This window comes from Taeniopygia guttata, chromosome 1 (genome assembly GCF_048771995.1).
Source record: "Taeniopygia guttata chromosome 1, bTaeGut7.mat, whole genome shotgun sequence".
In the NCBI taxonomy this organism is placed as follows: domain Eukaryota; kingdom Metazoa; phylum Chordata; class Aves; order Passeriformes; family Estrildidae; genus Taeniopygia; species Taeniopygia guttata.
This window is the reverse complement of record NC_133024.1, coordinates 75208998-75224848: the sequence shown is the minus strand read 5'-3', so window position 1 is coordinate 75224848 and position 15851 is coordinate 75208998. Positions and strand designations below refer to the sequence as shown.

At 37.1% G+C, this 15851-nt stretch overlaps 1 protein-coding gene across 4 annotated transcripts in view; it reads left to right on the top strand.

Moving 5' to 3' along the window:
• The window catches only part of ABCC4 (ATP binding cassette subfamily C member 4 (PEL blood group)), a 136603-nt gene that overhangs the window by 39052 nt on the left and 81700 nt on the right, over nt 1–15851 (top strand). For all 4 annotated transcript variants that reach the window (XR_012056768.1, XR_003961121.4, XM_030276133.4 and 1 more), the window contains exons 14-19: nt 3257–3353; nt 4784–5002; nt 6905–7045; nt 8406–8443; nt 8751–8851; nt 11416–11562. Coding sequence is in view for 2 of the 4 variants with exons in the window: in XM_030276133.4 (XP_030131993.4) it covers nt 3257–3353; nt 4784–5002; nt 6905–7045; nt 8406–8443; nt 8751–8851; nt 11416–11562 (743 nt within the window). In the remaining 2 variants the exon portion in view is untranslated. The remainder of the gene's footprint in view (nt 1–3256; nt 3354–4783; nt 5003–6904; nt 7046–8405; nt 8444–8750; nt 8852–11415; nt 11563–15851) is intronic.

Genomic DNA, 15851 nt, shown 5'->3' with positions numbered 1-15851 from the left:
GAATATAGTGCTGAGGAATGTCCAAAACACCACTTCATGCAGGCTGCTCCCCCAGGAGTCCAAACCACGAGGCTTAAAACAATGGATGAGATGGAAGAAAAAGGGGATTTTTTTAATGAGAATCTGAAGTGGATATTGTTCAGTTCACTCGCTCTTTTTTTCTCTTGTAATTTTATGTTAAAGTTTATTTTTTTTTTACAAGGGTCTAGTCTATGTGTTTACAAAAATAGGTATGTTCCTAGTAATTCCCCAAAGAGATGGCATGTGGATGTCTGGTTCATTACATTTGTTGCTTTTCTGTATTCTATTCAGCTACTGCAGGAAGTAGTTTAAAATATATAAATACTTTTCAAATGAGAAAGAATGCAAATAGCACAGCTCCAGTGGGAAAACAGACCATGATATTATTAATAAAGGACTTTGGCTCTTTAGCATTTCTTCGTGATTCAGACAAGTTGTTCCGTGGATGATGGAGTAGATAAAGGCAATTTTACAATTAATTCTTCTTTCCTGGTCATCCAGTGCTACCTGGTGCCTGGAATAGTTCAATGGATTTTTGTGGACCAGTCGTATTTATGCATGACTGGGACTTGTCATGAGATGGAAATAAATTATTATCATGGCAGGCATAGAAACAGAAGCAGCAGAATAGAAATAGAGACAGCAGAATAGAATATGTAGGGTGTGTGGGTTCTTTGGCAAAGAAGAACATTTTTAATTTTGTAAATTTTGAAATGTGTAAAACTAACTAGGGGATTGTTCTCCCTAAACTACTTAAATTTAAATGGAAGGGAGAGGAAAACAAATATAGGAGGTAAATTAATATAACAAAGGCTTTATGCCTGTGAGCACTTCTGCATGTGCTTTAATTTCATTTTAGTTGTTATTTTCATTTAAATGAATATAAGTATTAACTAGTGTAAAGTTAAACCTGCATGTGAACTTCCAAAAAGAAGAGGGAGAAGGAATGGTAAGGAAGAAAGTAGAATCATTAAAGAAGAGACATTTTGCAGAGGTTAAAGAAAGCTGGTTCTTGGAGATAAAAACTTAAAAAGATTGAAAAAAACTTGTCTCGAAGGAAAGCCGACCTAACAGGGAAGGAAGAATAAATGAGGGTTTGTATGCACGAAGTGCGAAGGCTGCCTTTGCGCAGGGGAGTACTGTGTTGTTGTAGGCCCCTTTCTCAGTGTATTTTGCTTCATACTCTGCACTATCAAAGCTCAAGCTAATTATTTTTTAATTGTGTAGCAGTTTGCTGTCAGTGGGTTTTTCATATTGATTATAGTATCCTGTTACTTAAGTTTGTTAACTTAAAATACTCTTTGCTTGTTTTTGTTGAATCGGAAGGGTGTGTTTTCTAGAGAGGTCTGTTCTGATTCTGGTATTTCTGATGATGTATGAAAGTCATTGATGGTACATTTTCAGGTGATGGAAAATCAGGCAACGCTAAAGGCAGTTCTGGAAACAGATATTTGTGAAGTTTTGGCTATGGGATGTGAATTGTAGGTGCATGCAGCAGGGTCAGGCACCAAGTGTTGAGTCCATGAAGGTACAATGAGCAGGGATCAGTAGTGTGGTAGTTAATGGAAAAGGAGATGTAGAGTGTAGTAGATCACAAACCCAGTATGACTCGGTAATGTCATGCTTTTGTTAAGGAAATGGTATCCTGGGATTTATGACCAGTACTATATGTGGCAGTACAAGTAAAATAATACTCCTATTAGGTTTTGTACATGTAAGGTCTCAGCTGAAATAATGGTTCAATTTTGTGCCCTTCAAAAAATGTATAGACCATCTTCATACTCCAGTATAGGTGGTCAGGAACATTCAGGTGTCCAGGGCAGGGAGGTAAAAAAAAGAAAGAAACCTATCTGCTGCTTGAAAGAAAAGTCTGTTTGAAAGACTTCTTTATTGCTTTTATTTGTTTTTCTTTCATGTCTGGAGGAGAAGGACTTCAGGTATGAAAGGACCTTGTACACAGGAATGAACTGGTCTGGGGCCCTTGGGGATGTAATGGATTGAAATTGCACTAAATTACTTAAACTTGGACTTCAGAGAAAAAAAAATCGGAATGGCAAGGGTAGCTTGTCCCTGGAATACATTTTCTAGGGTGTTGAAATTTCTGCTCAGCTTAAACATGGAGAAGAACCCATTTAACTTCTGCCAGGAACATTTTTACGTTTAAATTGATTCTTAGTTGTGGAAGAGGATGCAACTTTCACAGTCCCTTCATCTCGCTCTTTCTTGTACTCAAAAAAGGCTGAAGAATTTTTGGGTGTTCTCTGTCTGGATCTTGTGCGACTGTGTGCCATGTGTGTGTGTGTGTGCTTGTTGTGTATGTAATAAATGTGACAGTGGTGACTGGAGTTTGTGCAGCAGTTTGTCCTGTTGCCATGTGTTGAGCGTGCTCAGTCTAACCAAGCATGCCTCTGAAGAACAGTGGACATTCCCAGGGAAGGTGAGCTGTGTGGGTTTTAAAAGGCAGGTAAAAAGGTTGTGGCAGTGCTGGGCTGGCTCCAGCAGATGTCTGAACTATTGGAGCAGTTACATTCCCTGCTGAGAAGGCTTTCCTTGTGTTCTCTGTATCATCAGTGAGAAGGGGACACACTATCAGACCATGATCTGCTTAGAATTGGGCTTTTCACCTGGTTGTTGTTCTTCAGTTATACAGAACACTACTTCTAAAAGTAGATGGATGATGAAACTAAGCCTTAGTGAACCAGTTGGAAAAATAAACACTTATGGACTGTTTTGGAATGTTTTGAGATTTTTTGTCTTAAATCAGTAGTACTGTTTAATTCTCCAGAAAAGTCTCTGTGCCTCAGTGTTCCAGCTGGTTCGAAAGCTTCTCTCAAAGAAGTTACTTTTACTGGCTGTATTTCTCCAGAACTTTCCACAGTATCTTTCTGTTCTTTCTCTTTCCTTTAGAATAATTTTTTTTAAATACTCTCTTTGCAATCCAGTTTATGACATGCACATTTGTTGCAAGAATGTTTAAGATAACTTTAATGAAATGTCTTATTGTCTCCTGTTTTTTCCAGACCAGAAATAATTATATATCTTTCCCTACCCTGAAAACTTAAGAAATTAAATGAGGAATGTGTTTTGTTATGGTTTTATATAGTTTTTGTAAATCTAATAAGCATGGTCATCTTCTTATTTTAAAAAATGAGTAATTGATTAGAAGAGGTTTTCCAGAAATAACTAAAATATTTTAGGACATTTAATTTTAATTAATCTTTCCATCTCTTTGCAGATGTATTTGTCAGGCCTTACATCAGAAGATTTCTGTTTTGGTCACTCACCAGTTACAATATCTCCGTGCTGCAAATCAGATTCTAATTTTAAAGGATGTAAGTGATTTCAGTGTCTATACTTACACTTTTAAATTATCCTTTTTAATCTAAGAAAGGGAAAAAAAACAGTGTCAGGTTTTAATTTTTAGTTTATAAATGTATTTTCTGTCTACTTATGACTACATATGATTTTTAAGTTTTACAGTTATTGATAAATTCACTTTTCTTGGAATACATTCCCTGAAAAATCTGTTCGTGGATTTTATAATGTAAATAATCTTGCATTAATAACACTTACTTCTTCAAACACTTGGTCTGGTTTTGAAATAAAGTTTTAGCCTTCCCTTGTTTCAAATTTAATATTCTCTGAGACTGTGCTAATGTTTTGCTTTTGTTCTTGTTTCTAACACTTCTGTGTGAATTAAGATCTGTGTTAATTTTGCAACAAATCCATTTTTAAATTAAGGCTGAGAAATAGTCTCAGATGCCTTTGAGAATGAGCATGCATTCATGTACAACTTCAGTACAACTGGTTCCTTCCCATCTTTGTGCCGGATACTCAGAGGCAGAAGGGAAATGCAAGGACTGCAGCTGGGGCTTTTTCTTCCTGTTTTTTTTAAGGCTGGGTAGTGAAATATTTGAAATTACTTTTGATGCATTGCGATGGTGCAAAAAAGGGCACTGTTCCTCTTTTTCTTTCCATTCAGATTACTTTAAAAGTTTCAGTGGCTCTTGAGAAATGACTTCATAGTAGAGCTGAAAGAAACATGGACATGGTCAATGTTGCTCCTTTTAAGGTTCTGTGAGGATCAGAAAATGGAGCTGGTGTTTACCCCTGGGATGGAGCAATATAAAAAGACTGATGGTTGTGTACGTGATTTTTAACAGGTTGTCCTAAAGCTCCATGGCTTGGCTGTCTCCCACAGCTTCTCCAGGGAGGTGATTCTCCCCTGGCTGTAACTGGGGCTGTTCTCTTCCTGTTGTTTGTTGGCCCTGTTAGCTGCTACAAGGGGACTGGTCAGATCTTAAAGAGCTTGTTTCTGCTAGTCTTAAGTGAGGAACTCATAGAGGCTTCAGCTCAGTTACTGCAGTGGCATGTGTGCAACCCCAGAGGTAGCAGGGACAGGTAAGAAAAATTGTCCTTTATGGAAAGTGTATAATGAAGGTACTATGTTACTATAGGACATAAGAAAGCACAACATGAGCTGTTGCTTTTGTAAAGGTTAAAAAGTAAGTTTTTTTAATGACTCTAGTATTTAAAGTTTTTTAAAGGTGACAGTGGTGGAGGGTGAAAATGCCACCTCTCCAACGACATTGGACAAACTACTAGTCTATTAAATTTTTCTGCTTCTATGAAAGAATGTAAAAACAATAAATTATTTACAGAAAGTGTGTGAGAAAGTTTGTTACAAGAATGTAAACTCAGAAGGCTTTAGAAAATCTTAAAACATCAAAACAACAGTACTAAAAGTTTATATTGATTGTAGGGTAAAATGGTGGGGAAAGGTACCTATGCAGAGTTCCTGAGATCTGGCATCGACTTTGCTTCCCTTTTGAAAAAAGATGAGGAAGTGGTAGAACAGCTGTCAGTTCCAGGAACCCCAAACCTGAAGCCTGCCCGGAACCGAACCTTCTCGGAGTCCTCTGTCTTGTCCCAGGATTCGTCCATCCACTCACAGAAAGATGGAGCCGTGGAACAACCACCTGTGAGTGCTCAGAGGATAGAAGTGTCTTGATTCTTGTCTAGCTGGTTTTTAACTTAAATTTTGATATGGGTTTTCCCTGCAGCATTGGGATTTCAGGGATTACTGAATTAAATTATCAGGTAAGAGCTCGCCTGTGGAGGACCTGTGCTTGGCTGGCAGCTCACAGCTCAGCGTGGTGCTGTTCAGACCCAGCAGGGTCAGTCTGAGCAGTTCAGCATCAGCTCTGCTGGGTGCTGGGAGCATTCCTTGTGAGTCCAGAGCCCCCACATTTCAGCCTGTCTTCTGACAGCAGTGCTGTGAAGGGCAAGTCCCAGTGTATTGGGTGGGTTCATTATGTTTGTGCAGTGTTGAACTGAAATGAACACTTTCCCTGAAGTCCTGAGCTCTGGGAAGTGCATGTAGAAGCTGTGGCTTTATGCAAAGTCTGTGTTTGCATGGCTGGCATCAACATACCCATAAACATACCCACATGATCTTGAGCTGGCCCTGTGGGTGTAATCCTGGGACACCACGGCCTTACTTTCTCCAACCTTTTTGTTGCTGAAAACAGAAGGCTTTGTATGGTGCCAGTGTGGCTTCCAGGTGCCTCCTTATCTCTTGGCCTGCCCAGTGCAAAAGCAACCCTAAAGTTTCTGTACCAGAGGTTGCCTTCTGCTGGTGTGTTTGCATTCATATCAAACAGTGCAGGCTCCCTGTACCCCTGTTAGGCTTGTGCTAGCACTGCGTCTATGGGACAAGCAATCCCTGTATGTCCCTGATGATTGTCACCCCTGTGGCTATATATTATCTCTATTTCTTCCATATGATAAAGAGTGAGATTTAAAGAAGAAGAAAAAAAAAAACCAAAAACTATAGACTTTTTAATGCATTTTTGAAGAATGGTTTTATGCTCCAAAGCAGTAAACTTACATTATTAATGCCCCCGTGGCAATTCCAGTCTTAAATTCTCTTAAATTTGTGGAGGTGTACCAAACTTAGCAGCACTGAGACTGTTGGATGGGGATGGGGAGAAGTGGGAAGATGGAGTGGCTGGAGAAACAAAAAGCAAAGATAGGCTTCTCACCCTTTATGGATTAGTAAGGTGGATTTCTTTTTTCACATCTATGAGGTCTCTTGATTCCACTGCTCTTGTGCAGCCATGTCTTGTGGCAACAAAATCAACTGTTACATGTACAGAACTGACACTAGGTTTTATATTGTATATACTGTAAAGTTTTTTTTTAATCCTGATTTTATTAATTTGTACAGTTCTTTAACCTTCTTTATGCCTCTATCATTTTTTCCTTCTCTGTTTTTTAGTGTCCCCCATCCAGTAAGTTTGCTTACTATGACTTCCCATTTGTCATTTTACTTGTTTTCCCTATTAACAGATGCTTTGTTGGTATTTACAAAGAGATATTAGAACTTTATAGGTAATTTGTAAGACTTGGGTATATGTTGGTTGATTTTGGTACATACTTGTAGAAGAGTATTTAATTTAAATGCTTTCATGGATAGGAAAGGTTGCCCACATTTGCATTCTGAAAACAGAATCTTCCCCAAGTAAAAGCCTTAATTTCTGGAGCTGTTATGAGTGAATGTAGTGTATAGGAAAAGAAGAACCTGGATAGTGGTCAGAGCAAATATTTCTGGCTATATATGAAGTTGTATTATATTTGGTGAGCCAATGCCAGATAAAACCCTTGAAGTGTTGCTTTGCAGAGTAGATTTTTCAGTATTAGTACACTGAGACTAATGTTTTTTTTGCTATAGCTATAGTTCAATATTTAAAGTTTTTATATGCATAATCACTTTATATCCTTGTTTAATTGTTTGCTAATCCTCAACCATGACTTTCAAATGCCTTAGTCTGAATCTGTAACTACAAGGTTGATGAGGTTTATTCTGTGGACTTTCTTTCAGGGTGAAAATGCACTGGCTGCAGTGCCAGAGGAGAGTCGCCATGAGGGACAAATAAACTTTAAAGTTTACAGGAAATATTTCACTGCAGGAGCCAACTACTTTGTGATTTTTATACTCTTGTTATTTAATATTTTGGCACAGGTGAGTTGTTGGAAGCCACAAATAATATTGAATGTGTTTTGGATTTGTGAGGTTTTTCTCTGCTCTCCTTTTTTTTTTTTTAATACAATGCATACTTGTTGCTGTAATGTTTAATCTAAAATGTTTGGGTGTTATTTAATAATTTTGTAGTTGTCAACATGGAATTTTTGGTTCAGCATTGAGAAGTCTTGCACTGATCCTTATTCCAACAATTTTAATAATTGTTAAAATAAAATAGTTGTTTTGATGACACTAAAATAATTTTTTTATGACAACATGGCACAAAAATTATAAGCCATTGTACTTCGTTTATAAAGAGAAGAAAATCATAAGGTGTATAGGTATTTAACAACCCTAAACAGTCAGAATGTTTCGAGTTGAGGAGGGTAAAGAGATGTACTGGGTGTAGGAGGACAGAGCCTGACAGAAGTGTTCAAAGAACAGCTCACCTGTTGGTAAGTGCAGATTATATGAAAAGTTTAGGTGGAGGGTCACTGTTTAGCAGAATGAGAAAGTGAGGAAGAGCATAGGCAAATATTTTGTATGATGCAGACTGTAGCAGGTATACAAAAGATTTTTTAAACAAGGAAAGTTATTTACAGATTTACTGAAAGCAATGGTGGGCTGAGGACACCTTATTGCCTTTTTCTCTGTTTCTTGCTGAGAAAGCTCAAATTCATTTCATGGAAATTATTCTTCTTGGCTGTAAAAGAAGTCTATATATTTTAACATCTTCTTGCTTATCCTTGAATTGAGTCTGTTGGTAAGATAGCTAAGCAAGATCAGATCTCTGTAGTAGACTGTCCACAACTTCAAATTCACATGAACAGAAGTGTATTTTGAGATAATAACCCTGTTACATGTTTGTTGTCACCTTTTGTCATAGAAGGAAGGTGGCAGAAGGAGTTTTTCCCTCCCTCTCCTCTCTCATCCTCCTTCAACCCTGTTACTGGTAATTATCTCCTGTAAACACAAATTTCTGGACTGGTAACATCAGAAAGTTTGTTAATCAAAAAACATTTTGGAATATCTCTTGTAGCAAATTTAGGAACTGAGAAAATGAGTTCTTTAATGTTCAATTAACATACATTAGGAAGAGCTACTATATTTTGTTTGCTAAAGTGTATTGCTTTCCTTTAGTTTGCTAACATGTAAGGTAATTTAAGGTAACTTCTTTCTTTGTAGAGCACCTTCTAATGTGCTTGGCAAATTGCTGCTGGTCTTGAAAGACTGGATGGCATACTTTTCTGAATGTCTGATATTTTCCCAGAGAGCTTGAAAGAATAGCAAGGAAATTTAATTTTCTAATTTTTTTTTTAATTTTGTAAGATGATTCTTGTATTTGCTTCTTTTGCTCAAGGTGGCCTATGTGCTCCAAGACTGGTGGCTTTCTTACTGGTAAGTTTGTGATAATAAGTGGCTGGTTGTTTCTGCCTTTTCAGTCAAGTGCTGTTAGTTTAGTTGAGAGGGAATGGAACCTACTCTAAAATAGTTCATATCTTCCTCTGATTTTCACTTTTTTAGGGGAAAAAAATTTAAACCTTATGCTAAGTGTAGACTGTAATTGCATCTGTTCATATTGTGATGCATGACAGCATCGATACATGAGATCTTTTGAACTAAAGATTTCAACTAAAGAGTTGAATCTAGAAACAGCTAAATGCACCTATTTGATGATGGTTATCTTCTGTGTGCATTTCTACAGGGCAAATCATCAAGAAAAGTTAAATCTCACAACAAATGGAAATAATGGAACAAATAAGCTTGACTATCTAGACCTTAACTTCTATTTGGGAATTTATGCAGGTAATTGCACAGCATGTGCGTGTGTGTGTGCGCGTGTGTGTGTCCAAGAACTATTATTTGATAGAGAGTTTTGAGACGTGCAAAGCAATGTGTGGGGAAATGTGATTTCTAGCAGTAAGCAATGTTTTTTACAGATTAGAAGCCTGAATCTTGCTTTCTGATTAAATAGATTGCAATAAATAAAATAAACCTGACAAAAGAAATAGGTTGAATGCAGTGTCTTTAATTGCTTTTCCTGGATTTTGGAAAGTAAATCAGAAATTGAGTATCTGAAAAGTCAGTCACATTAAGGTTGTGGTTATTGTCTATATATTAGTAAGTCATTGAGCTAAATCTTCAGTCATTATATGGATGGCAAGAGGGATTAGAAACGGATCTTTGTGCTGTTCTAAAACTTGGCATGGCCACATTTCTTCTGAAGTGCTGTAGCAAAAGACCAAGCTTTTAAAAGGCATCCTAGATGGGTATGCAAAGCAGGTTGTTAAAAAACGTTTCAATATATTTCAATAGGTAGCATTATGCTTCTGAATATTCAGAAAAGGGCGTTGATCTTTGCATTCAGGCACCCAAACATCTTGAAAAACTGCTCTGAGATGTAGTAAAAATTGCCACAGAAGAATCATGTGCATGCTCTCAGATTCTGCTATTTAACACTCCTAGTGATGAACAGTTTTGTATGTCATGGTAATTTCTGCATGGAGATGTAAATGATTGGTGTGAGAAAACAGGTGGAATGCCAGAAGAATATGCATTGAAAGAAATCAGAAACATCTCCATGGGTGAGAGAATAGGTGCAGGATTTTTTGTTTAGTTTGTTTTCTGGAATCCACGTGATCCAAGTGGCTGACAGAAAACATTGTGTTTGACCTGGAAAACAACAATTTAGGAGCCAGATGAACTTGGCTTGGCTCTTATTTTCTCTGTGTAATGTCTTATTTTATGAAACATTCCAGTGGACTGCATAGTATGATTAAGTGTGGCAAATTTCACTTTCTCTGACCAGATAGCCTAAACCGCATTAGTGAAAATTTTATCCTTTGAGGAATATTTTGCTCTAGATAGCAGAACAGCAAAAGCTACAAGAGCCATTGTCTCTCTCCTGCTGAAGTTCTGAACTCATGAACAGGGAAAGCAAAGAGACAGACTGAGTGTAGGATTTGGAAGCATGTCTTGTTTCTCCTTCTACCCAGCCTGCTCAGGTCTGCTCAGGTGTTTTGTTCTGGGAGAGTTGTACCAACAGCTTCCAGGCCTGAGTACAGCTGTACAGACATGTGGGGTTTCCAGGGTGTGCTCCCTCTCCTCACTTTGCTCCCACAGACTGCTGGTAGGAATGGGCTGTGCTGCAGCCTCCTGCTTCATGCCTCTCCTGCTCCCTTTTTGCATGACCCAGCTTTCCTCTTTGGGTATGTGCAGTTACTCTTGGAAAACTTGCCTTCTCCTACCTGGCTTGGAATACAGCTGGGACCAGGCAAACACACTCTCATGCTAGTCCTCATCTTTTTTTCTTAAAAACAGCACCTCGCAGAATGTGAGCAATAAACTGCAAGCAGACAAATGGAATAGTGATGATACGTTATTTTGCTCCTTGGGAGGATGCAGAAGGAAGCAGGATGGGATAGCCTAACCATGTCACATAATTTAAAACCTCCCCCTTTCCCACTGTTAGTATAGCTGTTCTTGAATTGTGTATGATTTTAACCTTCCTTGAGAATTGGCAAGGTTTTCTGCTGATAGTTGGGGTCTAACTTCAGCATGTCCTCAAGACCTGAGGTAGCTATGCTGATTTTTCTGAAGCAGATCATGTAGAGCCTGGATGCTCTGCTAAATGTAAGGTTTAGATCTTCACTGTTCACTGTTATTGACAGGGAATTTGGGCAGCCACACTGGAGATTATGCAACAGCAATCTCATTATTTATTTCAGTTTTTTGTCCTGTAGCACCCTTGCCTTGTAAGCAGAGTTGTGCCCAGAAGAGAAACAGTCTGCGCACCAGTTTCCTAGAAGGACTGTTTATTCACGTGGCATAAGGAATGCACCTTACATAGTGTGAAAGACACATAATTTAAATTATTTGGTGCCTTTTACAAGGGCAAGAATGGCATATGTGGTTTGGGCTGGTTGGGAGTAACTCAAGGTTGTGTCTAAATAGCCATGTTTATATTACTTGTTCAATACCTGCTGGCAAGTGTTGAATCTTCACAGTTACCTGTGCAAGCCACAATTACACATGGCACTGCAAAATGAATTTTTTAGTAATGCTGTTATGCAGAAAGTTTCAATACGCATTTATCTCAAGGTTTAACAGACATTTCCTATATTTCTATGAAGTACCAGTTCTTTCAAACAGAAAAAAGAGAAATGGATTAAATTGATTCTGTGATAATAACTGAAGCTAGTGACAAATGTATCTGTGTTCTGCACTCAATTTGAGTCCCCCTAGGCTTAAGTTTGGATTCTTGTTATATACAGAAGTCCAGAGAATTTGGTTTTAGTGCAGTCCATATCTTTTTGGTGACTCTATTCATGTTTTGTTTTTTCTTTTTTTTTTTTTTTTTTTCATTTCAGGTTTAACAGTGGCTACAGTACTATTTGGTATAATAAGAAGTCTTCTGGTGTTTCAAGTTCTTGTCAGTTCTGGTCAGAATTTGCACAACAAAATGTTTCAATCCATTTTGAAAGCTCCTGTCTTGTTTTTTGACAGAAATCCTATAGGTAAGCTTATTGAAAATTAAAAAAAAAAAAACAAACCCCAATATTTAATGTATCTCCTCGATTGCACAAATTGTACCATTTCTGGACAATTACAATTTGATGGTATTTTTGCACTTCTGTTGGGTTCTTTCGGTTCTTTTACTTAGACTCTCTAAATCTAAATTTTAACTTAAACATTTCAGATTTAGCAGTGTAGTCCATTTCAATTTCAAACTCATGACTGGTGTGTGATGGTTCATTTACTGTCTTTAAATGCAGCTTCCAGAGCAATGAATTAGCTGTAGGTTTGGTGCTGTACCTTGACCTGTATATGCACTGCTGTATTTGCACCTGTATTTTCCAATACAGTTTCACAGGGAGTCTCCCATATGCTGAATGTGTGTGAATGCATTTTGTAAGACTGTGATCCAGATCTTTATGTTCTTCAAAAGAAAGGCGAGAGAAGCTCGAGCAGAGTGAAGAGAGTGGGGAAGTGGTGGTACTGATTGACTAGATTCTCTTTTACATGAGAAACAGGAACCTGATGGTCTTCACTCCCTTGGAAAAAAAGAGACATGGGCTTGTTCTCATAGCACCAGGAAGCATTTAATTGTAAAGATATATAGGGATGGCTTTAGTGTTTTGGAGAAAGTGGTCATATTTTCAGGAAATAAATACTCATGTGGAGAAAAGGTTCATGCCCAGGATATGATGAATGAAATGTGTACAATGTAATCTTAAAGAACATCCCTACAGCTGCAGAAGGTTAGGGCTGTGTTACATGGCTTGTTTGTACTGTGAGTGTGTGGAACTATAAATTCAAGGCCACTGTGAAGGATTAGAAGGGAAGCTCAGGAAATGGGTTAGTGGTGAGCTAGTAAGAGCACATGCATGAGAAGAAATCCTAGTGGTGATGTGTCAGGGGTTTTCCTCTTCTCTCTTGTGTATGTGTGCGCAGCAAACACAGTAACTTTATTTTTGAGGGAATACATAGTGATCGTGTAAGAATGCCCATAAATCTGGCTCATAATAACAAACTAAGAACTAGAGAGAAAACATCAGCAACAATGTAGAGTTAACACCAGTTTGCTTTGTAACACTGTAAAGCTCTAATTAGCAATCTAATTTCTAATTATTTAAATCTGCCTGTCACTGGTATTCACACACTGTTGTGATTTAGATGTGTGTTTCTGTTAATCAAAAGATATTTTATAATAGAGGATTAACTTCAGGATGCATGTATTTCTTTTCCTTCATCTTTCATTTGGTCAGGGTGGCATGCAAAAGTACTGCTGTTCTAATTTCTACATTATTTGAAAAAGGAAAAAAAGAGAAGAAAAAAGATGACACATGAGACAATGTTCTTGTTCAGAATTGCAGCATTTAGCAGTTCTGAAATCTGTTTGTAATATCTGTATTTAATTATCTGATTTACATGGGTTTTTTACTGTTTATTTATCTTTTAGAACTTCATGTACTATTTCTTGCATTGAGGTGGGATGTATTTTCCCCCCCTTATATGCCTATGAAAGACATACTAAAAATAAATAGAAATTATTAAATATGCCTTTTTCTAGGATTGTGATTGTAATAGCTAAGCCAAACTATTAGAACCTTATTAGCAAAGCTGATATTGCAATGTCAGATCTGTCATTTAAGCATCCAGCATGTTCTCAGTGTTAGTGTGAGGTTTCTAAGACCTCAGCAGAAGCAGTTGCTGAACTGAATTTTGCTGTTTTATTTATCAAAAAATAATCAGTAATTAAAAAATGCCACGGCTAGTATTTTTAGCACATGGTGATCTGTGTTCCAGAGTTGAGTAGGTGATTTAAGTAAACAGACATCCTAAGCTCTTGGTAGTTCTTATTGGGAAAGCAGAGTAACGAGGAGCATCAGGGAGTTGACATTAGGAAATGGAAATACGTGATGAATCATGACATGTCTGTCAGCTCCCAACAGTGTAGATCCAATCAGTCTTGGTGAATAAATGAGATGACTTATTTCTAAAAAAATGGTGCATTGTGAATCAGTTTAGGCATAAGCCCAAGATCTCTCTTTACAGATTGCATTAGCAATATATAGGGAGGGGAAGGTTGTAAAGGGAATAGTAACAAGCATTTTACCCAGCTGATAGAGGAATGTCAATGTATTTTTGGAACCTGGATTACACAGCAGAGAGAGAAAAGAAATAAAAGGATCCCTCTCCTGTTTCTCTTTCCAGCCAAAAATATTTGTACGTATACAGATTTCACCTTTCAATTCAGCATAGGTCAAAAAGAGTTAAACATTACTGCATATTTTGCGCTGGAAGAACCTCATTAATAAATGAAGGTCTCTTGTTCCTTCTTAAGTGTTTAGCCTAAACCTACTGAGTTGATAATCTTAAGTGATCAAAGTGCATTATCTTACCCAGCATTCAAAAAAAAAAAAGCCATTTATTTATGACTGAAATTCAAATTTATCAGCAGGTATCTCTACTGTATCACTTACACAGCTATTGTGAAAACCTCATGGGTAGTTTAAGTGTTAGTATTTTGGGTTTTATTATGTCTGACTTGTCTGCATTTGTTCATGAAACTTTTTTTTTTTTTTTTTAGTGTAGAATTTGGCTGTCTGGAAACTTCCTTTGCTCTTCTACCCATATCCCAGTAAGGGAATGATATGAATGTCAAAGTATCTGTAAAGTAGGAAGATGTAGACATTTTCTGTTTCATAGTGAATGCTTTATATATTGCTCTTCACATGTCACTTGCAGGAATAAAAAGGGGTTTATTCCTGTGCATGTCTAGCACAAGAGGGCAGCATGATCTGTTTTATCCCAGTCCAGCATTACAGAGGCTTCTTAGAAGGATAACAAAATTCATCTCTTATGTTTTTAGAGATGATATTTGAGGAGTGAATTTTCAACCTCTCTGCTGAGCAATAGTACTGTGGTTCCATTCAGTTGTCTTAATTATCTGCAAGAATAGTATTTTCTCCTGATCTTTTACACAATAAGCTTTTCAGTTTCATGTAGTGCTGAGTTCAGGAACTTTTTTAGTTTTGGAAATAGTGGCCAAAAAGTCAGATAACCCTCTAGAGTCAGAAGAGTCCCACCAGGGAGACCTTCTTAAGCCATTATTACTTTTAATTTCTTTTTCAAGATGTTTGTAACACTTCAAAACATATTTGTTATAAAGCTGTGTGAAAGGGACCTGGACTTCAGCAGCAAAGACTTGATTTGGGACTTGCCTCTTTTGAAATTAGTTTCTTACTGAATAGCATAGAGGATCGTACTTTTGACAAGCTTCAGGATTTGATTCAAGATTACTTGCTTAGCTTGTAAATGAATTGTTCTTTTCTGGGATTTGGGGGCAGATTAGAAAAGTGATGCTAATATGTAACTGCATAATTTTCAGTTATGGTGGTTCTAGTGTAGATTCTGTGTAATTTTGAATTGAATTTAGGAAGCTGAAACCTCTGCTGCTGTCTCGATGAGTGCTGTAAGAAGGAATGAATGATATGCATTAATTTGTTCAGATAAAATAGAAGTCTCTTTCCCTTCTAGAAAATATGCCTGAAATTTAAATTGAATCAGAATCACTACACAAGTGCAGCTTTTTTTTTTTTTCCCCAAATTGTATCTCCCCATACTCTTGGTCCTGACAGTTATAGGAGGAAAAGAAATATTTTGGCAGAAATATTTACAGCATTTCTGGCCTTCTTAGAAATGGGAAGCACTGAATTGTATGATGGTTGTCCTTCACCTGTTAAATTAACAGATTTTTTTTTTTTCCTCTACAAATGCTTTGTGGAAACATTGAATAAACATTGATCCCTTTGGTTGCTTAGCTAGACTTAGAGATTTGACCAGGTTATAGAAAGAAATACTTTTTTTTGGTTTTGGCAGCCAGAAATTACACACTGAACTCATAGCTAATATCAGCACATGAAAGCAAACTCCAAATGTAAAAAGATTAAAATGTGAAAGAAAGCTGTTGTTATAATGAAGTTTGTTTTTCTTTAAGGCATAAGGATTTTAATTATGGTGTTCATAAGTCAAGTGCTGAAACGCTTATAATTTGACAGAGAAAGTTTCTTTACAGGATTAAGAGCATGTTCATCAATGCACAAACGACTATCTGCATTTTATCTGACAGAAGTGTCAAATGGGCAATGTTGTTACAGTGTTTCAACCATATAATATTTGCAACGAATATGGTATTTCAGCAGTCTGAAAATTACAATGCTGATAATGTGGTTGTTAAATTATACTTTATCAGATGGATAGTGAAACTGCTCTAGTTAATGTACATTAATGTATACTTGTT